Here is a 27,577-nt window from a genome sequence, read left to right as displayed (position 1 = left end):
TGACTCATACTATTGATCTTTTTTTTATTTGTCCAGAAGTTAATAAATAACTTGATTTAGGGCTGTCCAATGCCTCTTGGTGAGCATCATTGTCTGAGTTGATAAAAGTAATTTTCCTGTAAAACATCTCAGTTGATTTGTTGTCTTAGCTGAAGTTCCAAACATGCGACTTTCTGTCCACTGGATTGGGCTGGCAGCTGCCCTTTCATGTCTCCTAATGGGTGAGCTCATATTTTTAATTACAAATTGCCTTTGTAGGAAAGAAGTAAAGGGGAATATATTCATATAGCGCCTTTTCTCTGGAGATTCAAAGTGCTTTACATGGTGAAACTCATTATCTACATCTTTAAGCTACATTTAAACCAGAGTGGTTGTCACTGGGAGCAGATGGTTGTTTGTTTTTAAGTAATTTTGACTGTGTTGAAAATAGGTAGAATTGAAAAGAATATATTATTTCCTACACATGTTTTAAAGTGTCATTGTTTTTCTTTAAACTAGTTCAAACTGGCAAAGCTGCACAAAAAATGATACACTTGTTCCAATTAACACATTTCCAATTTAAAACCAGTGAAATTGTGTTTATTTATTTATGTATTTTTTTTTATCTCAAATTGATCTCATCACAAACAAAATGATCAAATTTACCGCATTTGTACACCAGAGAGTGCTACTTTTTTTAATCAAGCACGCAGCTTTGGATTTTGGCTACTGGAAATAATTGGAAATCCAAAACAAGCAAGATTGTGCGTAAAGAAACTGGCATTTGAAGGGGAACATTACAGTCAAAAGTAATTTCGAAATAAAATGTAAAAAAAAAAATATATTTAATATTAACAGCCGTTTTGGGAAAGGTGAAATTTTTGGTTTTAATTATGTTCTTGTAAAAAAAAAACAATGCATTATACTACAATATTATATATTAGGGATGTTCTTATTTATTACACTTCACAATTTAAAAAAATAGATAAAACATTTTTCTATTTTAATTTAAAGAATATATTTCTGAAAATTTGTATTTTTAGGCAAACAACAACTTACTCGCTGCCTGTTTACGTCATACGTCAGCAGCCAAGAGGGGTTTTTATAACCAATGACCTGTTTTGAAAGGTACTAGTACGATTTTTATATCAAATAATATATTAGGAGAATCATGTTTGAATCGAATCTTCACCTCAAGAATCGGAATCAAATCGAGAGTTGTTGTAAGATTCACATCCCTAATACATGTACAACATATTATGGAAATTAAATCTTTTTAAATAAAATATGGAATCATGTAAGCATACTTAATAAAATTGTATATCAAAAAAACCACATAAACTATTGTGATCATTTAAAGCTGCTTGAAGAGTGACTCACTTAAAGTCATATAACATTTGAGATATTTTTGTTTATATTATATGAAAGTATATAATATATATTTTATAATATATTACTGTATACAATGTTTGTGATAACAATAATGGAATTTATACCAAGATGTATATAGTTTTTGTCATTTGGTACAAATGAGTGCAGATATTTAAAATACGGCTTATTTAAATAAGGCTTGTTTAACCGTTCTTCCCATATTTACTGTAAAAAAAGGCTCATGTTTTGCAAGTTGCTGCTGCTTTACTTGTTTGTACTGAAAGCTAACCTGCGTCACTTTCTCTTTCAAGCTGGAGAAGTGTGGTGTGACTGTCCAGAGGACAATGTGCAAATCGAGGGGGGTTATTACAATCTGACCAAGGGTCTTCAGACAGGCAGCCTTCTGACCTACCACTGTATTGAGGGTTACTATCCCTACCCGGTCCAGAAGCGTGTGTGCCAGCTCAACGACAGATGGAGCCAAGACTCCACAAGCTCTAAACCTCAGACATGCAGGAGTGAGTCGAGTCATAATGACGGGGACCTTTCACCCCCGTTATCCTCCACTGCTGCATGATACATTCCACGTTTCTTGTCTTAATAGTGGTTGAATGCCCCGACCCCAATGTGCTGATGAACGGAATTGTCATCCCTGCTCAGCTGAGATACTTTGTTGACAATGTGACGACATACGAGTGCTACTCTGGGTACCTGATGCGAGGCTCATCCAGGAGAGTCTGCTATCCCAATGGCAAGTGGAGTGGATCCACTCCCATCTGCAGCCGGGACTGTGAGTCCACTCTTTACAGTATTTAATTGATCAATGTTTGCTTTTCCCCTTTATTTTCTTTCTAATGACTTTTTGTATCTAAACTTACCACAGCAGGAAACGATTGTGCTGATCCCGGCATCCCAGCTGGCGCCTCTAGAAGGGGGAATTCATTCCGAATGGACGACAAAGTGAAATACAGCTGCAAAAACGGCCTTTTTCTGGTGGGCTCCAGCGAGAGAACGTGCCTGGAGAACGGCCAGTGGACTGGCACAGAACCAGCATGCTACTGTAAGCCAGTAACCACCCGTACACCACTCACACTTAATTAACTCATTAATACAGAAAATAACTTAGTAGGAAGCTATAAAATGGTGCAAAAGAGATGCCTTACCTCAAAATTGTCTAATAATACCGCATGTGTGGTCTACAATAGCAACTAACAGTCTACTGTTTTGGAATTTTTCCTATTCAACAAAGAAATGTACAAAAAAAGCTAATGTTTTTTAAATAATCATTTGAGCTTGAGGTAAAATCAACTTATATAAAAGAATGTTTTATGCTGCTAAGAGAAAGAAAGAAAAAAGCAAGCGAGGTAGTGAGAGAGGGAGAGACACCCAAAGAAATCTTCCAGATCTTCATACCTTTTGGGAATGAGAAAAGAGGTATTGGGGTGAAATAAATAGTATGTCTCCTGCGAGGTGGAAGAACAGAGAGGTAGATGAGCAAAACACACTTAATCTGATTGTGAAATCAGCAAAAACAGGAATGTTTTGGTGAAACATGGAAAGGTAATAATCACTAAAGAGACCCTTTTAAAAAGTTGCCTTTCACCAAAAGATATAATTATGAACTAGTCATCTTTGAACATCAAAGCACTCTTAGTTCTATATTTTGAGAAAGTGGAGGTTTGGAGACATCTCCACCACACTTCAGGAATTAACAGGGCCATAAAAGCGTCTTATCTTCAACAATAAAACAGGCCGATGTAGACAAGACGACGCAACACACTGAAGCACTTAGATTTGTGTGTTTGTAGTTTAAAAAGATACAATTGAAATAGGAATTTTACCATAACAAACATTGGCATTGCCGGTTGTGGCTGTAGGCAACCTCCTGATGTAGTTTTTATTTACACCCCATGATGGCAGTAGCTGCATTTGAAGTATCCATCAGCTTTATCTATCTCAACACATGCTCCAAAATTGTGGTTGCGCTACTTAGCCGTTGCTGTGAAAATCACGCATGTTAGACTTGTCGTAAAACTCATCAACGGTATTAATGCTGACTGAGAAGTTTGCTCCTCACCATTATGACATTGGTTCAAATTGGGGCTTCACGGTGGCAGAGGGGTTAGTGCATCTGCCTCACAATACGAAGTTCCTGCAGTCCTGGGTTCAAATCCAGGCTCGGGATCTTTCTGTGTGGAGTTTGCATGTTCTCCCCGTGAATGCGTGGGTTCCCTCCGGGTACTCCGGCTTCCTCCCACTTCCAAAGACATGCACCTGGGGATAGATTGATTGGCAACACTAAATTGGCCCTAGTGTGTGAATGTGAGTGTGAATGTTGTCTGTCTATCTGTGTTGGCCCTGCGATGAGGTGGCGACTTGTCCAGGGTGTACCCCGCCTTCCGCCCGATTGTAGCTGAGATAGGCGCCAGCACCCCCCGCGACCCCAAAAGGGAATAAGCGGTAGAAAATGGATGGATGGATGGGTTCCGTTTGTGCACGTGTTTCGCAAAATACGTGTAATAATGTCCTATAAATTCAACAACTATTTGGAGGTACGATTTCCTATACACTTTCTCATGCTCTCAAAATCATTAACTAGAATGTGCAACGTCAGGAGAAATTGCATGTGAATGCGAAAAAGCTGAAGCTGAACTGAAATGCTTACAGGGAGCACGATAGCCAAATGACATCAAATAAGCATGCAAACAGTTAGCATGCGTCAAGTACCAAGTTATATGACTGAGGTGTACACCTGTAAAGTCGGTTAAAATACATAACATGCTTAAATGCTAACAGTAAGCATGCTAATAGTTTTGACTAATTCCTTGCCCTGATTTGGGTTTCGATCAGGGGACGTTGTTGTGAGTTTGTGAATCCCTTTGAGACACTTGTCAATAGGAGCTATATACAAACCCCGTTCCCACATGAGTTGGGAAATTGTGTTGGATGTAAATATAAACGAAATACAATGATTTGAACATCCTTTTCAACCCATATTCAATTGAATGCACTACAAAGACAAGATATTTGATGTTCAAACTCATAAACTTTGTTTTTTTTTGCAAATAATAATTAACTTAAAATTTCATGGCTGCAACACGTGCCAAAGTAGTTGGGAAAGGGCATGTTCACCACTGTGTTACATCACATTTTCTTTTAACAACACTCAATAAACGTTTGGGGACTGAGGAAACTATTTGTTGAGGCTTTGAAAGTGGAATTCTTTACCATTCTTTCTTGATGTACAGCTTAAGTTGTTCAATAGTCTTGTTGTCGTATTTTACGCTTCATAATGCGCCACGCATTTTCGATGGGAGACATGTCTGTACTGCAGGCGGGCCAGGAAAGTACCCGCACTCTTTTACTACAAAGCCACACTGTTGTAACACGTGGCTTGGCATTGTTTTGCTGAAATAAGCAGGAGCGTCCATGATAACGTTGCTTGGATGACAACAAATGTTGCTCCAAAACCTGAATGGACCATTCAGCATTAATGGTGCCTTCACAGATGTGTAAGTTACCCATGCCTTGGGCACTAATACACCCCCATACCATCACAGATGCTGGCTTTTGAACTTTGCGCCTATAACAATCCGAATGGTTATTTTCCTCTTTGTTCCTGAGGACACCACGTCCACAGTTTCCAAATATAATTTGAAATATGGACTCATCAGACCACAGAACACTTTTCCACTTTGCATCAGTCCATCTTAGATGATCTCGGGCCCAGCGAAGCTGGCGGCGTTCCTAGGTGTTGTTGATAAATGGCTTTCGCTTGGCATAGTAAAGTTTTAACTTGCACTTACAGATGTAGCGACCAACTGTAGTTACTGACAGTGGTTTCATGAAGTGTTCCTGAGCCCATGTGGTGATATCCTTTACACACTGATGTCGGTTTTTGATGCAGTACCGCCTGAGGGATCAAAGGTCCGTTATATCATCACTTACGTGCAGTGATTTCTCCAGATTCTCTGAACCTTTTGATGATTTTACGGAGCGTAGATGGTGAAATCCCTTAATTCCTTGCAATAGCTCGTTGAGAAATGTTGTTCTAAAACTGTTTGACAATTTGCTTACAAATTGGTGACCCTCACCCCATCCTTGTTTTTGAATTACTTAACATTTCATGGAAGCTGCTTTTATACCCAATCATGGCACCCACCTGTTCCCAATTAGACTGCACACCTGTGGAATTTTCCAAATAAGTGTTTGATGAGCATTCCTCAACTTAATCAAGTTCTAAAGTTAAGTATTATTTGCAAAAAAAAATTTTTTTTTATCAGTTTTAACATTAAATATGTTGTCTTTGTAGCATATTCAACTGAATATGGGTTGAAAATGATTTGCAAATCATTGTATTCGTTTATATTTACATCTAACATAATTTCTCAACTCATATGGAAACAGGGTTTATAAATAAATAGTTTGAATGTCCAAAACGACTGGAGTGAGTTGATGGTGGAATGATTTTAATTGGTTGAGAAATGTAGAAATATGAAAGTTTAATGATTCTCATATTCAATTCAATGGGAAAAAAATCCTCGAAAACTTTAAATTCAAATAAAATATGTTTTTTTTTTTACATATAGTATGAGTTTTCACATTTGGGAAATAACAGTCGTCTCCCGCCACATCACTCTTTGAACTTGCCCACTTCATTCTATCGCTGATTTTTTTTAAATGTTTTAAAGCATAGTCTCCGTATTATTGGCCTAAAATAAGCTTCTTTTTTTTTTTACAAAATGACTAAATGGAGAAAGCAATATCAACACTACAGTAGTTTCGACCATGGCACCGTCGGTACAGAAAATGTCTCATTGTCTATTATTATGTCTACTAAATTGGATTACAAGAGTGTAAAGGTGACTTTAGGGTGTTATTTCATCTCTAGAGGGCTATGTAATAAACATGTTTAGAAGGCCGTAATATATATATATTTTTTTTATTCTTTAGATATAAAAATATATGATATATAATGAATAATTCGTATTCGATTGGCACCACTAAATTGGCCGTAATGCGAGTGTGAATGTGTTGTCCATGCGGTATAAAATGGATTGAATTCCTACTTTGAAGAAATATATTTACCAGGGTCAACGATAGATGAGGGTCGACTGTAACTCAGTCCTTTTTGCAGATGAGTCAAAAAAAACAAACACTTTGGCCTATAATTAAACTTTTTAAATTAGCAATAAATTTAATGATAATACTTATTTTTGTTATTATTAAGACATCTTACAGTATTGTGTTTTTCCCAGCCATTTAACAAATACAAAATAACTGTAACCCAAGACTGGTGAGTGCTAAAAGGTAATATTTTCCCTGTTTTCTTCATAAAAATGGCAGGATTAAAGTTTTGTAAACAGTTAAAGGGGCCACAAATAATCCAAATGGTTAATGTCGACAGGCCTTTGCTTTTCCAGTCATATGTATGTTTACTTTAGGGAGCACACAATGTTTTCACATTATGTCTTTGTGTGAGACTTAATGACACATGAAGACATTCTGAGTAAGCTTGCTTCACCAGGAACTTGATAATGACCTCATCCATGTGCTTAATAAGTAAACAAGTCATCAAGCCAGTGAGTCATCAGCTACTTAGTTAGATCTATTAGTATTTGTGTGAATTTTATTTTGGCTTAACTTGGCTATATAATGTTGTCAATAATGTGGTCTTTGTTTGCACCGTCAGACAAATACACGTATGACACTCCAGTGGAGGTTTCCGAGGCCTTTGGCAGCGCAATCAAAGCCAGCCTCACCCCTTTGGAGCCTACAGGTAAGTCACTGGAACTACATGTCCCAAAAGGAGTACGAAAAAAAAGAACTTATTTATGGTAACGCTACCCGTTATTTCATGTCTTAGAAATTACCAATATTTTTTTCACTTCATGTGATTAGCTTAATAAAGTGTTCTAATTGGCCATAGTAGGAGTGTCAAACTCATTTTCATTGAGGGCCACATTGCAGTTATGGTTGCCAACAGTGAATAATATAAGAATTTACATATATAAGGATTCGCCTCATGATATTATTACACATTTGCCTATGCATTTGCTCATTATATAATGTATGTTTTATGTATAATGTAAAAAAAAAAAAAAAATCTACTAATTTTGCAGTTAAAAACTGGCAGCTCAGTCGTCAGGATTTTGGCGAAGAATTTACGCTGTTTTTTTTACCGCGATTTACTGTCAATTGAAAAACAATACTACTGTTTTTTACAATGAAATTGTGCCAATTTTTTAAATCGTTAAATATACAGTTTATGTCTTTAGAGTGTATTACTTATAATAGGGAAAACAATACCGTTTTTTTAACCCAAAAATTCTGGCAACTGAGCTACCAGGTTTTTTTTTACTGTAAAATGTATTGTCATTTTTACAGTATACAATTTTTAAGATAACTTGCTTTGGAATAATAAGTCAAGTCTTTATTGCCTTTAACAAAACATGTTCGGAATGTATGACGATGTAATATGTGTTGCAATATTAGATAATTATCAAGTTTAAAAGATAGGCTTTGAACACAGCATGACTCTAGTTATGCAATGCGGTATTGCATCAAAAAATAATTGTATCTCTATTATTTCCCAATATTTTTTGATTGGTCACCAGACCAAGCAGCACCTTTTAAAAATTGAAAATACACTTGAATTAAGTGAAACTTTCGACAAAATATGAAATCTCTGTCATAAAACAAATGACAAAATAATTCAATTTCCAGGGTTTACTTCACACCATCTACTAAATGTGTCAGTGTTGGACCCGTACCAATACCGAGTGCCGTGTTGGACCATCCGGAGTGGCAATAGACTATACACTTATGACAGAAAAAGAAAAAAAAGAGTTAAAAGAAAAAAATTAAATAAAATACAGACAATTGTAATAAACTTTTAAAAAAACTGCCCTAAAAATTGTATTGTTTATGAATAAATGCATAGATAAATAAATAGATAAAGAGATAGCTTATTAAATACAATGCATCCAGAAAGATCCAAGGTGCTTCACTTTTTCCACATTCTGTTACATTACAGCCTTATTCCAAAATGGAATATATACATTTTGTCCTTTATTTTTTACCCACAAGTGAAAATTTAGTTTTTTTTTAAAGATTTTTGCAAATGTATTCAAATTAAAAAACTAAGAAATGACATGTACCGGTACATACATATTCCCAGCCTTTGTCTTGAAGCTCAAAAGAGAGCTCATAGGCATCCTGTTTCAACTGACCATCCTTAACATGTTCCTACAGTTTAATAGGAGTCCACCTGTTGTAAATTAAGTTGAATAGACCTGATTTGAAAATGCACACACCTTTCTATATAAAGTATAAGGTCCCACATTTGACAGTGTATGGCAGAGCACATACTAAGCATGAAGTAAAATTAATTGTCTGTAGACCTCCAAGACAGAATTGTTTCAAGGCACACATTTGTGAGACCACTGTGCTCATTTGTAAATGGAAGACGTTTGGAATCACCAGGACTCTTCCTCGAACTGGCCGACCGTCTAAGCTGAGCGATCTGGGGAGAAGGGCCCTAATCAGGTAGGTAACCAAGAACCCGATGGTCACTCTGTCAGAGCTACAGCATTCCTCTGTGGAGAGAACAGAATCTTCCAGAAGGACAACCATCACTGCAGAGTGGCCAGATGGAAGACATTCCCTTTGTAAAAGTTTGCCAAAATGTACACGAAAGACTCTCAGACCATGAGAAACAAAATTTCCTGGTCTGATGAGACGAAGATTGAACTCTTTGGTGTGAATGCCTGGCATCAAAATTGGATGAAACCAGGCACTGCTAATCACCGGGCCAATACCATATCCCTACAGTGAAGCACAGTGGTGGCAGCATCATGCTGTGGGGATGTTTTTTAGCTGCAGGAACTAGGAAACTCGTCAGGATAGAGGAACATATTAATACAGCAATGTACAGGGACATCCTGGATAAAAACATGCTCAAGAGCGCTCTTGAATTCAGGCTCGGGCAACGGTTAATCTTTCAGCAGGACAGCGATCCTAAGCACACAGCCAAGATATCAAAAAATGGCTTCAGGACAACTCTGTAAATGTCCTTGATTGACCCAGCCAGAGCCCAGACATGAATAAGATTGAACATCTCTGGAGCGATCTGAAAATGACTGTTCACCAATGCTTCCCATCCAACCTGATGCGGTTAAAAGGTGCTGCAAAGAGAAATGGGTGAGACTGCCCAAATATAGGTGTTGCCAAGCTTGTGGCATCTTATTCAAAAATATTTGAGGCTGTAATTTCTGCCAAAGGCGCATCAACAAAGTATTGAGCGAAGTCTGTGAATACTTGCAGTATGTACATGTGATGTTTTATTTTTTCATTTTTAATACAATTACAAAAAATTCTAAACAATGTTTTTCCAATGTCACTATGGGGTGTTGTGTGTAGTATTTGGAGGCCAAAAATGAATATATTCCATTTTGAAATAAGGCTGTAATATAATAAAATATGGAAAAAGTGAAGCGCTTAATTACTTTCTGGATGTGCTGTAATAATTAACTATATTGCTAAGTTATCATCATCATCCTCAAACTGAAATGTGGCAATTACACCCTCAAAATCAGGGGTGCCCATTACGTCGATCTCGGAGAGTGTGTCAGTCGATCTCAAGCCAGGCATTAAAAAATAGACATAAAAATGAGCAATCATCAATCATACCAAGACTTCACTTTCGTCAGTTGTTTGACATTTTCGGCACCCGAGGATCTTGTGAGATGACGCTGGCTGCTGCGAGCTCATATTTAAGAAAAAAATCACTAACAGGGCGGACGCAGAGAAACACATTTTATTTCTAGAGACTCCGTACCTACTGTCAAAACTCTAAAGACCGACAGCACAGTTCCTGTCTTCACCATAAAAGACCTGTTTCATCCTGCCTGTGCTAACAAAATAAGAGTCTCAGAAAGCTAGCGTGCACAAGCTAGCAAGCTATGGAGTTTGATGCCAATGTATTTCTCCCCCGCCCTCAGCGACCGCTTTCTCACTTGCTTGCCCACCCGCACTGTCACTGACGTCACTCACCTGCTGCCAGACATTAAAGGGCCACACACATATGCTACTCTCATAACAAAGTGTTTAAAAACGAGTATGCAAGTTGGACAAATGAGATGCCAAATCCAACCACTTTTATATGGTATTGGACAGAAAGGAGGACTTTTTTTTCCCTCCATTTGAAAATGCGGACGTTATCAGCACCACTGTCTGATTCCAATCAATGCAAGTCATCAGAATCAAATACACCAACTTATATTCTTGTCTTCATGAAAGAAAGGAATCTATGTGTGTTAAACATGCTTGTATTATAATTAAACACCATTAACTTGTTAACAAAAATGTCTCTTTTATAAATAAATAAATATAAATTATAAATAGGAATGAGGTAGATCTCCTCGACTTGGTCAATTGAAAAGTAGCTCGCCTGCAGAAAAAGTGTGAGCGGCCCTGCTCAAAATGCTTTGTTAATGTTTTTTTTTTCCTGTCAATTAAACAGATGACACACAGGAGGGGAGGAAAATCAAAATTTCCAAAACCGACACACTCAACCTCTACATTGCAGTGGACATTTCTGAGAGTATTGAAGAGGAACATTTCCTTGGCGCCAAATCTGCCGTATTACAACTCATCACCAAGGTAACACTGCGTCACATACCTTAAGTGTGCCATGGGAGAGCATCTGCAAATCATCCAATTTCACTTGATTCGTCTGAAGATTATTTATTTGCTATGATTAATGTTTATGTAATATTTGTGCACCTGTCAATGCCAGCAACGTGCAGTGACAGGAAGAACAATTGAATGCTCTTCCACCGGACAGAGACGCCAAAACACGTGCTGTGCGATGGGCCCCAAGATCCGAATGGGGGCCACAGTTTGCGCGAAAAAGTGCCTGTAAAATGTCAAATAATGAAGAACAGGGCAATTAATATGAAAATATTCCTTTTTTTTTTTTTTTTCTACAAAAAACATAATATAATGTCAGATTTCCCCTCATATATGTAGAGGCCCTCATGGCGCACACAAAGGTAGAAAGTAATGGGTTTCGATCACGGTCGGATATGAGGCAGCAATGTCTATAAATTCATGTTTCAACAATGTTATAATTGTTATTTTTCACACAAAAAAAATCATTATTGAACAATGTATATACCATGAATGTTCCCATTAATTCATTTTGGTACAAAACAAGCATCAAATTAAAATTACGTTTGATTAGAAAACTATTAAAAGCACATAGTGCCAAATAAATATGTGTGAAAAAATTTAGTAATGTGAAAGAGGGTGTGGGGGTGCTCCAAATAGAATACATTTTGCCTGGTGCTGCTCTGAAAACGAGGGATTAACATCAAAAGTATGGTTAGCATTCCAGTTAAACATTTAAAATATAAAAACCGTGATTGATTACCGCATTTTGATAAACTTACTGTGATATTGCTCATTTTATAGAGAAGAAGCTAACAGGCTAATCACTAGGTAGCTTTGATGTTTAACATAAATACAAGACAGATTAACGTCATACACTTATCTAAACCTATATAAATACATTGCTGTATGAACACCGGATATATTACATTGAGCACATTGAAACTACAAGCTGTGCTTTCTTAGAAAATAGAAGTATATAGGAACTATATTTACATGTATATGTATATATATATATATATATATATATATATATATATATATATATATATATCCATCCCATCCATTTTCTACCGCTTATTCCCTTTCGGGGTCGCGGGGGGCGCTGGCGCCTATCTCAGCTACAATCGGGCGGAAGGCGGGGTACACCCTGGACAAGTCGCCACCTCATATATATATATATATATATATATATATACACATACTGCATGTATATATACACACACATAACTGTGTATATATAAATACACACACACATAAATGTGTATGTATAAATACACACACATATATATATATATATATATATATATATATATATATATATATATATGTATATATATATACATATATATATATATACATATCTATATATATATATATATATATATATATATATATATATATATATATATATATATATATATATTATATATATATATTTATATATATATATATAGGGATGCTGGTGCTTGTAACTCAGATTTTGGCTTGCAACTTCTAACAATTAGACGTGAGACAGCTGTTATCTCGCTGAGGCACTTAAGTTGGGGCACTCTTAAATTGAAGACCACTGATTTTCCTTGATGGAGATTCACAGTTTCTTTTTTTTTAACTTGAAGAGTCAGCAAATGTGCTGAGATGCAAGTTGGACTGACTCGCTTGGCCAATTGTTGTTGACATGGAGATGCTTCTGCTTATGGATGTTGTTGGCCCCAAATATGCTGACTTACAAAATGATTTAGTGACCACATTTAATCGATGAGTCCACGTTACGAAGACTACAATTTTACCTTTGACTCGTATTGGTCATGACATCTCCTCCTCATTTACTCGGGAACTTTCCTCTTCCAGGAATTTGTGATGTGAAACAATTAGAAGATTAATAATTGTCTACCTTCAACACCATTCTAAGGATATTTTGTATAATTGACTTTCTTATGGCGGGCTTCACGGTGGAAGAGGGGTTGGCGCGTCTGCCTCACAATATGAATTTCCTGCAGTCCTGGGTTCAAATCCAGGCTCGGGATCTTTCAGTGTGGAGTTTTCATGTTCTCCCCGTGAATGCGTGGGTTCCCTCCGGGTACTCCGGCTCCCTCCCACCTCCAAAGACATGCACCTGGGGATAGGTTGATTGGCAACACTAAATTGGCCCTAGTGTTTGAATGTGAGTGTGAATGTTGTCTGTCTATCTGTGTTGGCCCTGCGATGAGGTGGCGACTTGTCCGGGGTGTACCCCGCCTTCTTCCCGATATTAGCTGAGATGGGCGCCAGCGCCCCCCGCGACCCCAAAAAAGGGGATAAGCGGAAGAAAATCGATAGATGGATGACTTTCTTATGTAGCCTGTAGATCACAATAAATGATAATTCCCTACATTAGCCTAAAATGTCAAAGCAACTCAAAATGTGACACATTCCCGATTGTTTTAAACTAGTGCAATTCTTAGTAGGATTTCAACTTTCACCCATTCAAAGCATGCACCAAAATTTCACATCTTCTTTTGTTTTCTGCAAGGGTGCCATACGCAGTCCTGTAAAGTTTGTGTTCCTATATACATACTGTACTAAAATCCCCAAAATATACAGTGTTTACTACTTGTATACATGAATAGCTTTTAAAAAAGGAGTTTTTTTAAGTCGAAACAAATGTTGCTATCTAAAATATTTGTATACATTTTTCAGAAGATGAAATTTTTCGTCCTATGGGATCTCGAGTGAGATTAATAATAATATTGATAATAATATTTTTTAAACAAAGCAAATACTCCTTAATGTATTTTATGACATTTATTTTATTATCAATAAAACAGTGTTGTTATGAAACATACCGGTCTCTAAAAGGTTAAATATGAAACTACAAATCATATGTTGTAAGTAATTTTAAAAGATTTACTATTTTATGAAAAGAAAAAAGACTAATATACTGCATAAAATGGGCAGCACGGTAGAAGAGGGGTTAGTGCGTCTGCCTCAAAATACAAAGGTCCTGAGTAGTCCTGGGTTCAATGCCGGGCTCGGGATCATTCTTTGTGGAGTTTGCATGTTCTCCCCGTGACTGCGTGGGTTCCCTACGGGGACTCCGGATTCTTCCCACTTCCAAAAACATGCACCTGGGGATAGGTTGATTGGCAACACTCAATTGGCCCTAGTGTGTGAATGTGAGTGTGAATGTTGTCTGTCTATCTGTGTTGGCCCTGCGATGAGGTGGCCACTTGTCCAGGGTGTACCCGCCCGATTGTAGCTGAGATAGGCACCAGCGCCCCCCGCGACCCCAAAGGGAATAAGCGGTAGAAAATGGATGGATGGATACTGCATAAAATATCTGTCGCAGTTTTGGGGAAGCTGTCATTTTTTTGTACTTTGTACCTCGTGTGAGTTTTGGTTCTAATCTTGGTGCCTCTCATTTTCTTCCTAATGCCTAACAATAATGATAACAATAACAATTTGAAAAATAATAAGTAATATTTTTACAGCAGGTTTGGGAAATGGGACTTTTTTGCCATTTGTACATAAAGTATATTTTTGTTTTAAATCGGACATTGTCGAAAAAGAAACAGGGTGCAAATCAATCTTGATGCCACTCTTTTACTTCTTAATGCCTCGTTGTGGCTTGTGCAGCCCTTTGAGACACATGTGATTAAGGGCTATATAAATAAACTTTGAATGAAACTTTGAATAATGATGATGATGATATCAATAATAATATTAACAATAATAATAATAACAATATTAATAGTAATGCCAAGTAATATTTTTACAGCAGCTTTTGGGAAGCAAACATGTTTTGTAATTTGTACCTATGTGTGAGTTTTCGTTTTAAATCGGACATTGTAGAAAAAGAAACAAGGCGTGGCAAATCAATCACGGTGCCTATCATTCACTTCTTAATGCCTAATGATAATGATAACAATAATATTAATAATAATAAAAAAAATATAAAAAACACATTTTTACAGCAGCTTTTTTGTTATTACAGACAAATAAGTGACAGTATCTAGACACATTTTTAAAGGTCTTAATGTGAACAAAATACAAAAGTGTATTTTCTATCAATGACCAGTGCCTTGGAAATATGTTAAAATTGAAGCAATTTAATACTTACAGTGAAGTGTATATGCAGTTATATTTTACAGTATGTTTGGTGTGCAGCATTGAAGTGTTTGGTTCACCTTTAGGAGCACATTTAGCTTAAAGTTAATGGTCTCATACCATTTAGCTGTCAGGATAGCGTCCTATTACAAGTGCATTTCATTATGAATTACACATCATAGTCTTGACTGATGCTCTTTAGTTGGCCCGAGTCCCTTGGCATGTTTTTAAAGCAGGCGGCCTGATGTTGTTTTGGATGATAAATGTGTCATTTCAAAAATAAGTCGCATGAAATAAGTCTGAGCAGCCTTTTCACTGCAATTTGCATGTGCTTGTCTGCTCATTACAGAACTTAAGTGCACCCCCCTGCCCCCTTTCTCTCCACAGATTTCATCCTTTTCTGTCTCTCCAAACTATGAGGTCCTGTTTTTCTCTTCGGATGTATTTGAAGTCGTCAACATTGTCGATTTCCTGGACGGCAAGACCCAACTGAGCACAGTGAAAACTGAACTGGAGAATTTTCAAATAGGCTGTGAGTCATATTGCTGGAAATGCTGGTTGATTTGGATCCTAAATTACTTGAAAGTGTTGCGTTCCATGCCCTGGCAGACCGAGACACCGCCGGAACTGACCTCAACCGTGTCTTTATGACCATCTTGGAGCGCATGGCGTTGATAAAGCAACGGATAGGGCAGGAGAAATTTAAGGAGCATCGTCACGCCATCATTCTTTTTACAGACGGTAACTTCAATTCATGTCTGATGTGCGTCAGAAATGTCCTTCAATCTGTATAATCTATCAAATTCACAAATTTCACTTACTGGAGTAACTACAATCGCATCCAGTTGTTTTTTGGTAACTGTAATGTAATCCTAGACTAGCGGTCAGAAACCCAAAATGTTTAAAGAGCCATATCGGACCACAAATACAAAAGATTATTCGGTCTGGAGCCGCAAACAATTAAAAGACTTATATACGTGCTATAATGATGGAAACACATGATGTAAGTGGCTAACTAGCTATAGTAGCCTACTATCAAAGTGACTGTGTTGCAGGCTGAAGTAAATCTTTGTTAACAGAAATTTAATATTTATTCTACACCTGAGCTAGGCTCCAGCCCCCCCCCGACCCCGAAAGGGACAAGCGGTAAAAAATTGATGGATGGATCGATTTTTTCAACATTGGAAAACATTTTTAAAACTTCTCAGGGGGTGAGATACCTCCTGGTAATGACTGTCTTAGAATGGTCAAATGTATAGATGTGTGTGTCCAAGCTAAAGGTAACGGCAGGCTGTCTTCTTTTAATGTTTTTTTTTTTACAATCTTTGCGAGCTGGGTAACGTTTGCTGTGGTCTGGAACAACATGGCACACAAACAACTATGAGAAATGCAGCCAATATTACATACAGATAATGTGTCATGAGACATGCAAATTTAGATTGAATACACACAGGACATAAAGGAAATTAAATTAGCTCAAATATACCTACAAACGAGGCATAATGATGCAATGTGTACATACAGCCAGCCTAAATAGCATGTTAGCATCGATTAGCTTACAGTTATGGATTGACCAAATATGCCTGATTAGCACTCCACACAAGTCAACAATATCAACAAAGCGCACCTTTGTGCATTCAAGCACAGAATAAAACATTCGGTGAACAAAATGAGACAAAGAGGAAATGGCATAGAATACATCTTTTTGTGGCAGCGTCTGAGAAAGTTGTACACGTAAACAAACTACGATGAGTTCCAGGATTGCTGAAATACTCCCATCAGTGAAGCATGATCATTGTAAACAGTGGTATTTCTAACAGTTAGGAAGGTTCGTGTCATGTTTGTCCTACAGAAAATATATTAAAACAAAAAATTTTTTTTTTTCTTCATCTTTTTCCAATTTCACACATTTCTGAAATAGATCCAGGGAGCCACTGGGCAGCGCTACAGAGCCACATGCGGCTCTAGAGCCGCAGGTTGCTGACTCCTACCCTAGACCAATATAATTATCATTATTTATTTGATTTTTTTTTTTAACAAGTGAAGCACATAAAGACAAAGAGAAAAATTGCTGAATCGCAGAAACCTCTAAAATTTATAATAAAACATTTTCAAACAGGTTACAGGTGACAAAATCTCCTCTTGGCAGCTGATTAATGATGTGAGATGGCCAATTAAATTATTAACCTGGTCTCCCAAAAAATGTTTAAACTGTTTATTGGATTCATGAAAATTATTAATCGCTTTGGAATCAAAATTAATTGTAATTCGGATGTTATTAATTTTTTTAAGCATCCTTACTGATATGGCATATGACTTTTAGAATGGCATCAATAAAAATAAAAAAATCTGTTTAAATATATTACCTTTAATTAAACAAACAGACAGCTTTGAAATTGCGAGGTGCAAAAAAATGGCAAGACAATATTTATAACCAATAATCAGATAATAATCAAAATAAAAATAATAAACAATATCAAAAACACATACTTTTTCTTATTATGTTAGTAATATTTGCTCATATAAATTAATATCTAAAATTGGAGGTATATGACTTAGAATAAACAAAATAATAACAGAAAAAATGATTTGCCACTTGAACCAAGTCTGATCAAAAATATCAATATATTGAAAATAAATAGATTATTCTAGTCCATCTTAAGTTTTTGTAGAGTTCATACGATACGTGCAAATCGGTCTAACAAGTAAAACAGCTTCAATTGATTTAATTTTGCTTGGATTTTAGTTTTTGCAGCATTTGTTGTGGTGAAGTCATGTGTCTTAGTGACACAGTGCCTCGCTCACTGCTGGAAAAAGTGTTACGCTTCTAATACTATTTTGATGATAATGATGATTGAGTACAGTATATGAATGCTGTCTTAATTGACATTAGGAGCTACTTTGGAGGCAGAACATGTCTATAGGGACGGCGTGGCGCAGTGGGATAGTGGCCGTGCGCAACCCGAGGATCACTGGTTCAAATCCCACCTAGAACCAACCTCGTCACGTCCGTTGTGTCCTGAGCAAGACACTTCACCCTTGCTCCTGATGGGTGCTGGTTAGCGCCTTGCATGGCAGCTCCCTCCATCAGTGTGTGAATGTGTGTGTGAATGGGTGAATGTGGAAGTAGTGTCAAAGCGCTTTGAGTACCTTGAAGGTAGAAAAGCGCTATACAAGTACAACCCATTTATCATTTATCTAAAGCGTAAAGTGCTTTTGTTTCTGTCTTCTTTGATTGCAGGTGCTTACAACATGGGTGGTACACCTGAGCCAACAGTGGAAAAAATTAAAAACATGGTCTACATTGACCAAACTGCCAGGAACCAAAAACCAATAAGAGAAGATTATCTAGGTGAGTCTATTGAATTCAACCACAGTCCAAACGAATAAGCTCCCCTTTCCTGTTGCTTCTTCATTTCAGACATTTACATTTTTGCTATTGGCGCCCAGATCTTCGACGATGACTTATTGCCTCTTGTAGTGGGCACGGGCGGCGAACATTATTTCAGGATGAATACGATTCGTACTTTGCAGAAGACATTTGATGATATTATTGGTGAGTTTTTCACATTTCCCCTTCTACATAACCTGCTCAGTGCCCTCGTGGTTAGAGTGTCGTAGGTCGTGAGTCCAAACACCGGCAGAGTCATACCAAAGACTATAAAAATGAGACCCATTACCTCCGTGCTTGGCACTCAGCATCAAGGGTTGGAATTGGGGCTAAAATCACCAAAATGATTCCCAAGCACAGCCATCACTTCCCAGGGGGTGGAACAGGGGGGTGGGTCAAACGCAGAGGGGAAATTTCACCACACCTAGTGTGTATGTGACTATCAGTGGTACTTTAACTTTAAAAAGACTGCCATTAAAAGATTTGTTGACCCAACAGTTCATCTCCAACCGTGTTACAGGTATGTAGGTATGTCATGTTTGAAATAAACTAAGAAAAGAAAGAAAGATCAGTAACAGTAGTAAATAATGTTGAAATACTGAAATTCCACAACATAGTGTATTTGCAAACAGCTAAAATTATGCACTATCTTTTGGCCAGAAATATACAATTTTTCCCAACAATATAATTTTAGAGAAAAATATAATTTTAAACATTTGTACGCATGTACAACAATTAAAACCTTCTGTATATCAGTATGTGTAATTAAATTATGGAATGGATTAAGCAAATAAATCAAACAATGTACTAACATGATCCAAGTCAAGAAACTCTTCAAACCTAAAATGTCTACAAAGTACAAAGAAGAAGAACCATGATAGACATTCTGAATTTATTTTATCCATCCATTCATTTTCTAGATACTCCTATTTATCCCACCATATGAAATATAACTTACTTCACTAATTATTATTTATTTTTAATATTATTGCTTATGGAGTATATTGTTAATAAATTGAGAACAGAAAGTGAACAAAAGTATTTTTTGATTGATTGATTAAAACTTTTATAAGTAGATTGCACAATACAGTACATATTCCTTACAATTGACCACTAAATGGTAGCACCCAAAAAGGTTTTTCAACTTGTTTAAGTCGGGGTCCACGTTAATCAATTCATAGTAATGGTTAGCAACTGCTATGTAAAGGAAAAGACTTCTTCCTACTCCTTTTCGAACATGTTGAATAGAGAAACTGTAAATTGTGATGTATCATGTTGTATGCTTGCATGTTCAAAATACACTCTAACTCAAACATGTCATTGGACTTAGAGGCGATATCTCACACTTTAGCAATGATATAAGACTATAGAAATGAAACTGCGATATACTTTTCAGCACATTGTTTGTAAAAGTTAAAATAATACTTGACAATACAATACAGTAAGAAACACAAAAACACATAAGTCCACCTATTTAGGTGTAAACATAGAAAGGCAAAGATAGAATGGTAAATGGGTTGTACTTGTACAGCGCTTATCTACCTTTTTTTTCAAGGAACTCAAAGCACTTTGACAATATTTCCACATTCACCCATTCACACACTGCTCAAGGACACAATGGACATGACTAGGATGGGAAAAGGTGGGGATTGAACCAGTAACCCTAGGATTGCTGGCACAGCCACTCTCCCAACTGCGCCATGCCGTCCCCCCGTAGACAGTGTTTAACTTCCAAACGCTGAAAAAGTTCCGTGCATGAAGTAATCTCCATAGTCTGGATATGATTGGCTCACTCCCGGGGGAACAAGAGGAAGAACCGCCGGAGGTCGCTCAACATTACAATAGTCGAAGTCTCGTATTTTAACACAAATTGGTTACTCATGTCACACCAAGTTTTACATGTCTGGTGTGAAATGTTTTAAATAAATAAATACAGCTGCACATAAATTTTAAAGTTGCTCTTTTCTCTCCGTGTGGAAATGTAACAACGTATGTTCCATACGGAGTTTCACCAGATATCACGGCTGTATCAAGACAAACATGGATACCGTATTTCTTTGAATTGCCGCCGGGCATATAGTATGCACCTGCCTTGAATTACTGCCGAGTCAAATTCGCTTCGCAAAATAATTAGCGCATGCTTAGTATTACCGCCGGGTCAAACTCGTGACGTCACGAGTGACATTTCCCCTGTCATCATTTTCAAAATGGAGGAGGCTGATTTCAATACCGGTAATTTGATATTGCATAAAGGGAAGAAGATTAAGAGCTATTCAGTAGGATTTAAGGTCCTAGCTAAAAAGAACAGTAAGCAGCTATGTTTTATTAATATACCGTAGCTGTGTGTGTCAAATATGAGTCATTAAATGGCTCCCGCCTCCTGGTGGTAGAGGGCGCTAGTGATTTCTTCTTGCGACTACTTGGCTGCAGAAGAAGTGACAATGAGTGACGTGATATGTGCTGGGACGGATATGACGTGGGGTGTGCACGACGGACCTTTTAGGATGTAACACTCCTATGCTGGCTAAGTAAACATCCGAGCTAAAATAAAGCAAGTTCCAGTCCTAAATACTCAGTGTATTATTTATACAATAACACTTCATGGTGGCAGCGGTGGGATAAAGAGATCACCCACGGAGCAGAACGGGAGGGGGAGTTGTCCGAGGGTAATTATGTCGTCGCCCGCACTTGAGGAGCCATGCTAACTGATAGCAGTGGTCTGATAGCAGTTTTCTAAACTGGACTTTCAATCGAAGCAGGAGGTAATAAAGGAAGCTCTCCATCGAGACAGAGAGACTTTTAAAACTGAAGAAAGATAAGGTAGACTTGTATAAAAAAAAGTCATCGATGCTTTTGTTCAGAAGGAGCTGGCATGGACTTCATTTATAAGTAAAGGTAAGACCATATTAACGTTTTTTTTTATTAAATGCGCTTTTCATGATTTTATCCTTACATCACACTAATTTTTTTACTGCATGCCTTTGGTAAGTGCCAGAGTGAGAAGAGGTTTTAACATAATAAGCGCATGCTTGCTTTTACTGCATGCCTTTGGTAAGCGCAGGAGTGAGAAGAGGTTTTAAATTAATTAGCGCCCCAGCGGCAATTCAAGGAAATACGGTAATTTGAAAATACATAAACAATGTTTGTACCACCTAAAACACTGCCATTATTTTCATAATGTAAAAAACAGAAGAGAGCTTGAAAAAGAACAAACAAAATCATAAAAAAGAGAAGCGATCATGAAAACTTTTGTAACACAAAAAAACAATAAAAGTGAACAAAAATATGAATATTGGCATCAAAAACATCCACCAAAAATATTGTATTTTTAAAATGTTTGTATTTATTTGTTCTCAAAACTTGTTTCATTGCCAATACTACTTCTTTTTTTTTGGGATACCTAATCTTACCGGCAGTGTTCTGGCTCCATACGCAATCCATTCTTCATTAATATGCAAATTATAAACTGATCATCAAAACGCCAACAATCTTGGGAGGAAAAGATGCAAATATATTTTAGCAAATATTTTTTTGAAGGCACACAATGTGATTTATCAACACTTATCGCACTATTTATAAAGCACCTGTGAGAAGATTTGCAAACTGACAGGGTTCCACACATGGCTTCAGGATCAGCGCTCACGCTGCAAGGACAGACAATGGACAAACGAGAATCCTACGTCTTACTTGCGTGTGTGGGTGTGTGTCAACATTTTGGACGGTCAGAAGTAAAAAATATTACACATATTGTCTATTCAGCAACATCCTTTTATAATTTTCTAGCTGATAGCAGCCTTAGGAGGCTGATTAAAAAAAAGTGCTTCCTCTTCCGCCATTGATGATACTTGTGAGAAATGATGGTCCCTGTCAAATGTGTGGGACACAGCTAGAATGTCATGATTGAGTATAACGGATCTGGCCCGCAGGCCGTAGTTTGGGGACCCCAAGGTTGGGGTATTTTACCTACTACTATTACTATTAATGCTGTTTTGTGGCGTTTTTCTTGCAGATGAAGACGAAGTCAAAGGCTTATGTGGTCTTCACAAGGACTACAAGACCACAGATAGAAGGGAAAACTATCCCTGGGTGGCATTTATTGTCATTCAGGTGAATACTTAATATATGTAATTTTTTTCTATGCTTGTCATGGCATTCTTTTTTTGTAAATAAATAATTTGTTTCCCATGGACTTCTTAAGAACAAAAACAGAGTCATGAAGTGTCTGGGCTCTCTGGTGACACCCATGTTCGTCCTGACTGCGGCTCACTGCTTCACCTTTGGAGATCTACCCCAGCACGTCACAGTCGACATCGACGACCAGAACGGCAGAAGAAGTAAAATTTGCCAGAGTGCAATACTGTCCTGTATGATTGTTTGGGTTCACTTGATAACTCACTTTGACAAACGTTGTCCGACAGCAAAAAAGGTCCGAAATTTCTTTTTACATCCACAATTTAACGTCAAGGCTAAAGTCGACTTGGGCGTAGAGGAGTTCTATGACTACGATGTAGCTCTAATTCAACTGATGGACTATGTGAAAATATCCACTTTTGTCAGGTACTCCACCACAATCACATTCAACTTAATCTGGTTAAAATATCAACAAGAACATTGTGCTGCTCTTGTCTTGTTTAGACCAATTTGCATACCATGCACCGAGGAGACCAACAATGCTCTAAAACTGGTTGGTGAATCCACATGCCAGAAACAAGGTGACTAACTCTCCTGCCCTAAATGATTTTGGATTAGTTATTATTACTTGTTTTTCTTTTTTTTTACATTTTTATTCTACTGTGAAGATTCAGTGACAACCTGTGATTACTATTGTTGTCATAAATGCGCTAATTGTGTGAATTCTGAAAAGCAATATTCACACAACATAGTATTTTGTACTAAAATTTGCTAACGTTAGCATGCTAACTTTTCAAGTTAATTTTGAAAGCATAAACCTCAGACTTGGTGATTGATACATGTTGACTGTTAGCCTGCTAACATTAGCTTGCTATCCTCTTTTGCACAAATTTGTACTTTTTAAGATAATTTCTGGAGGCATACACCTAAGTCATACTGTACAACTTGCTTCAAACGTGGTAAAAGTTACAATGCTAGCAAGCTAACGTTAACATGCTAACTTTTTTTAGTTAATTTTGCTGGAGTACACCTCAGAGAAACTTTATACTTGACAAATACTATGTTAGCATGCTAACATTTCTTTTAGCAAATTTTACACTTTTTCTCTGCTAATTTTTTAGCCGTTAACCTCAAAATCATATAACATTGCACTTGATACATACTAAGTGTTAGCATGGCACCTTTTTTATGCACATTTTTACACATATTTATTCAAATTTTGAATTTTTGCACCTCAGACTCAACTTGGTACTTGACATACATATAAGCTAACTCTTAGCACACTTGATTTCAAGAAAAAACTTGCAGCAAAGTACAAATGTGACATCCGCATGGGTACTTCTAATGCAGCTACTGCCATCTTGTGGAGTTGTACAAGCTGCATCAAGAAGTTGCTTACAGCCAAAGCTGTCGCCATCATTACAGTATTTTACGACACAGTACTAATTAGAGACAGACTTTTGTAGTGCACGAACCTCAAGCCTCAGCAGTTAATTGTATAGAATCTTTAATTGGAGCATTTACAGTGTTTGACAATAAATAACTGAATAAAAAGGTGTATGTTCTTGTCAAATGTCAAACAAACAATACATGTTAACTCTCATGAGACTTAAAGTCATGGTTAGTGTTCTTCGGGTTGCCGTCAAAGAACGGTACCAGTAACGCCAAAAATGGTGTCACAAATGACGTGAAGACGTGAACATAATTGTTGTTGTAGGACTAACGTTTCCCTCACTTCAAATAACAGAGGAGCGCCTGTTAAAAACTCATATGGAGAGCCTTAAATTCTTGACTCAGACAGACAACTTGGTGGATAAGAAAGAAGTCTACGCTAAGCTTGGCAATAACGTAAGTTGCATTGGATTCACCCTCTTGTTTAACCCACTAAGCTGTTGGTCACCTTTCTGATGATGTGACACAGAGGGATGAATGCATTCAACATGCACTAACGGCCCCGGGAATTACCACAAAGGATCCCAAAGTTGCTGTGACTGACAACTTTCTGTGCACAGGTGGTCTGATTCCTTTCAGAGATCATATTGCCTGTACAGGTTGGTTCACCCCTCCACTTTTCTCATTATCAAAAATAATTTTCCCAAGCTGCAATTTTCACAGAGGTGTGTTTTTGGGGGGATGACAGGTGACTCTGGAGGAGCTGTGTTCAAAAACTACGAGAACCGCACAGTGCAGGTGAACTTTCCTGTTTTTCTAATACAGAAGCTCAACTCTTCAAAGGTCTTCCAATTAAAGAAAAAAAAACACAATAAATTTTTTGGGGGAAAAAATGTGCCTTCAGAGTAGGGATGGATGATATGGGCTAAAATCTATATCGCAATATATATTGCAGCCTACGGCGATAACAACAAATGTCACAATTTATTATTTGGTATATAAATGATATACATTTCTAAATGTGTTAAAACAGCTCCCAATATGGCTGTTGACGTATGCAGTACCATTTTGTGTCATTTCCAGTTGTATTATTTTTTCTAAACTATTATTAATCTACTTGATAATTTATTGGTAATATCTGGTTTCTCCCTGTTGTAACATGGTTCTATCTACAATTCTATTAAAAACACAACGGGTGATAAAATATCAATTATTATTAAAAAAAAACAAAAAACTATAAAATATTTTGTGCTAATAAAAAAATGTATTTAACCATTGTGGTAATGACCATATACTGATTCTATACTTGGTATAGTTATTGTTAATATTGTTATCGATGCGCTCTAGCTTAGCTGTTAGCGCCAGTTAGCACAGCTAATTGTATCCTCCTACAGTATGTGGTGTAGCATGTTTGGTTAGCGTTCTTCTTCCAGTGAAACATAGTTTATTGGCCACCGAGGATTGCTGGCTTTGCTTTGGGAAGGATGTCAGCCGCTAGTTCGGTAACGAGGACGCTACATTGCGTTAGACACGTTAAACAATTTCCCTTGTGAATCAATAATACAAGTTTTTCTAAGTCTAAAGACGCGGCAGTTTGCTTGTCGCTGTCAAATTTGGGGGATACAGGTAGGATGTGTCATCAATACACAACACTATAACGGTCGTATTAAAAGCTCTATAGATGTATAATATTTATATCGTACATCGTCTATATTGCGCCACCCTAATACATACCTCCTAATACCTGCTGCTATATGCATTAAAACACAGTATCCAAGGCATGTCCTTGTTGCTTTTTACGGGACATTTGTGGTTACCGTATTTCTTTGAATTGCCGCCGGGGCGCTAATTAATTTGAAACCTCTTCTCACTCCTGCGCTTACCAAAGGCATGCCGTAAAAGTAAGCATGCACTATTTATTTTAAAACCTCTTCTCACTCTGGCACTTACCAAAGGTATGTAGTAAAAAATTGAGTGTGATGTAAGGATACCATCATGAAAAGCACATTTAATAAAAAAAAAAAACGTTATTATGGTCTTACCTTTACTTATAAATGAAGTCCATGCCAGCTGCTTCTGATCAAAAGCATCGACAACTTATTTATAGAAGTCTTCCTTATCGTTCTTCAGTTTTAAAAGTGTCTCTGTCTCGATGGAGATCTTCCATTATTACCTCCTGCTTCGATTGAAAGTCCAGTTTAGAAAACTGCTATCAGACCGCTGCTATCAGTTAGCTTGGCTCCTCGAGTGCGGGCGACGACAGAATTATCCTCTGACAATTCCCCCCCCCCGTTCTGATCTGTGGGTGATCTCTTTATCCCACCGCTGCCACCATGAAGTGTTATTGTATAAATAACACTGGGTATTTAGGACTTGAACATGCTTTATTTCAGCCCGGTTGCTTACATAGCCAGCAAAGGTCCGTCGTGCACCCGCCACGTCATATCTGTCCCAGCACAATCACATCACTCATTTCACTTCTTCTGCAGCCGAATAGTCACAAGAAAGATCACTAGCGCCCTCTACCACCAGGAGGCGGGAGTCATTTAATGACTCATATTTAACAGACGCACCTACGGTATTGTTACTGTCTCAAGCCGTCGTCATACGGGTTCCCAGGACCACAAAGGAAGGACATGGCTTGAGCAGTTTGACTTTGTTTATTTTTCAATAAAACCTCAGTCCAGGTCGCTCTTTCGCTCCTCCTCTCCGCTCGCTCGGCGTCTCCTCGCCGCCATCTTGGGCCGGGCTACAGCATGCCCTGCCTGTCTGTCGGACCGTCGGCTCCACAGGTATATTAATAAAATATAGCTGCTTACTGTTCTTTTTAGCATACCGGTATTCAGTAGCTTGGACCTTAAATCCTACTGAAAAGCTCTTAATCTTCTTCCCTTTATGCGATTTCAAATTATTGAAATCAGCCTCCTCCATTTTGAAAATGATGACAGGGGAAGTGTTACTCGTGACGTAACGAGTTTGACCCGGCGGTAATACCAGGCATGCGCTAATTATTTTGCAAAGCGAGTTTGACCCGGCAGTAATTCAAGGCGGGCGCATACTATATGCCCGGCGGCAATCCAAGGAAATACGGTAATTCCTTTTTTACAGAATTTAGAATGTTGAAATGTTACTTAAAGCATTTTATCTACAATTTAAAATATATATATATATAAGACTGCAGGCGGATCAGTGTCCATTAGAGGTCCCACTGTTTATGAATATATGAACACAGTTAGTAATATGAGCTAAGTGTTTAAAGCGACTTTTTTCTCTCCTCTAGATTGGTGTGGTCAGCTGGGGTAGCAAAAATTTGTGCCAAGGCGGCGGTGTCGTAGAGTCTGCGAAGGACTCCCGAGATTTCCACATCAACCTCTTCAGGGTCATGCCTTTCCTTGAATCCATACTCGGAAACAACACACAGAATATATATGCACCACTGCAGTTCTTGAACAACTAAAAGCCTGTACTATGAATGGAATGCTACCATAATCAGAAACAATACACCTTTGCATGTATTTTTTTAACATGAAGCTGAAGAAGGTCTTAAAGTGAAAA

General features: G+C 37.5%; 1 protein-coding gene across 1 annotated transcript; it reads left to right on the top strand.

Moving 5' to 3' along the window:
• The first annotated feature begins 65 nt into the window (after window positions 1-65).
• Window positions 66-27,577, top strand: LOC133551624 (complement factor B-like). Its single transcript, XM_061898555.1, has 18 exons — window positions 66-221; window positions 1,662-1,868; window positions 1,955-2,140; window positions 2,234-2,410; window positions 7,043-7,129; window positions 10,874-11,013; window positions 15,496-15,640; window positions 15,718-15,849; window positions 18,350-18,460; window positions 18,530-18,664; window positions 22,509-22,606; window positions 22,698-22,833; window positions 22,918-23,056; window positions 23,135-23,211; window positions 24,378-24,478; window positions 24,552-24,681; window positions 24,771-24,820; window positions 27,303-27,577. The coding sequence occupies exons 1-18, from the start codon at window positions 164-166 to the stop codon at window positions 27,477-27,479; spliced, it is 2,286 nt and encodes a 761-aa protein (XP_061754539.1). The 5' UTR covers window positions 66-163; the 3' UTR covers window positions 27,480-27,577.

This window comes from Nerophis ophidion, linkage group LG04, assembly GCF_033978795.1.
Source record: "Nerophis ophidion isolate RoL-2023_Sa linkage group LG04, RoL_Noph_v1.0, whole genome shotgun sequence".
NCBI lineage: Eukaryota > Metazoa > Chordata > Actinopteri > Syngnathiformes > Syngnathidae > Nerophis > Nerophis ophidion.
Note: the sequence above shows the minus strand (reverse complement) of the source record. Positions and strands in the feature narration are given on the sequence as shown.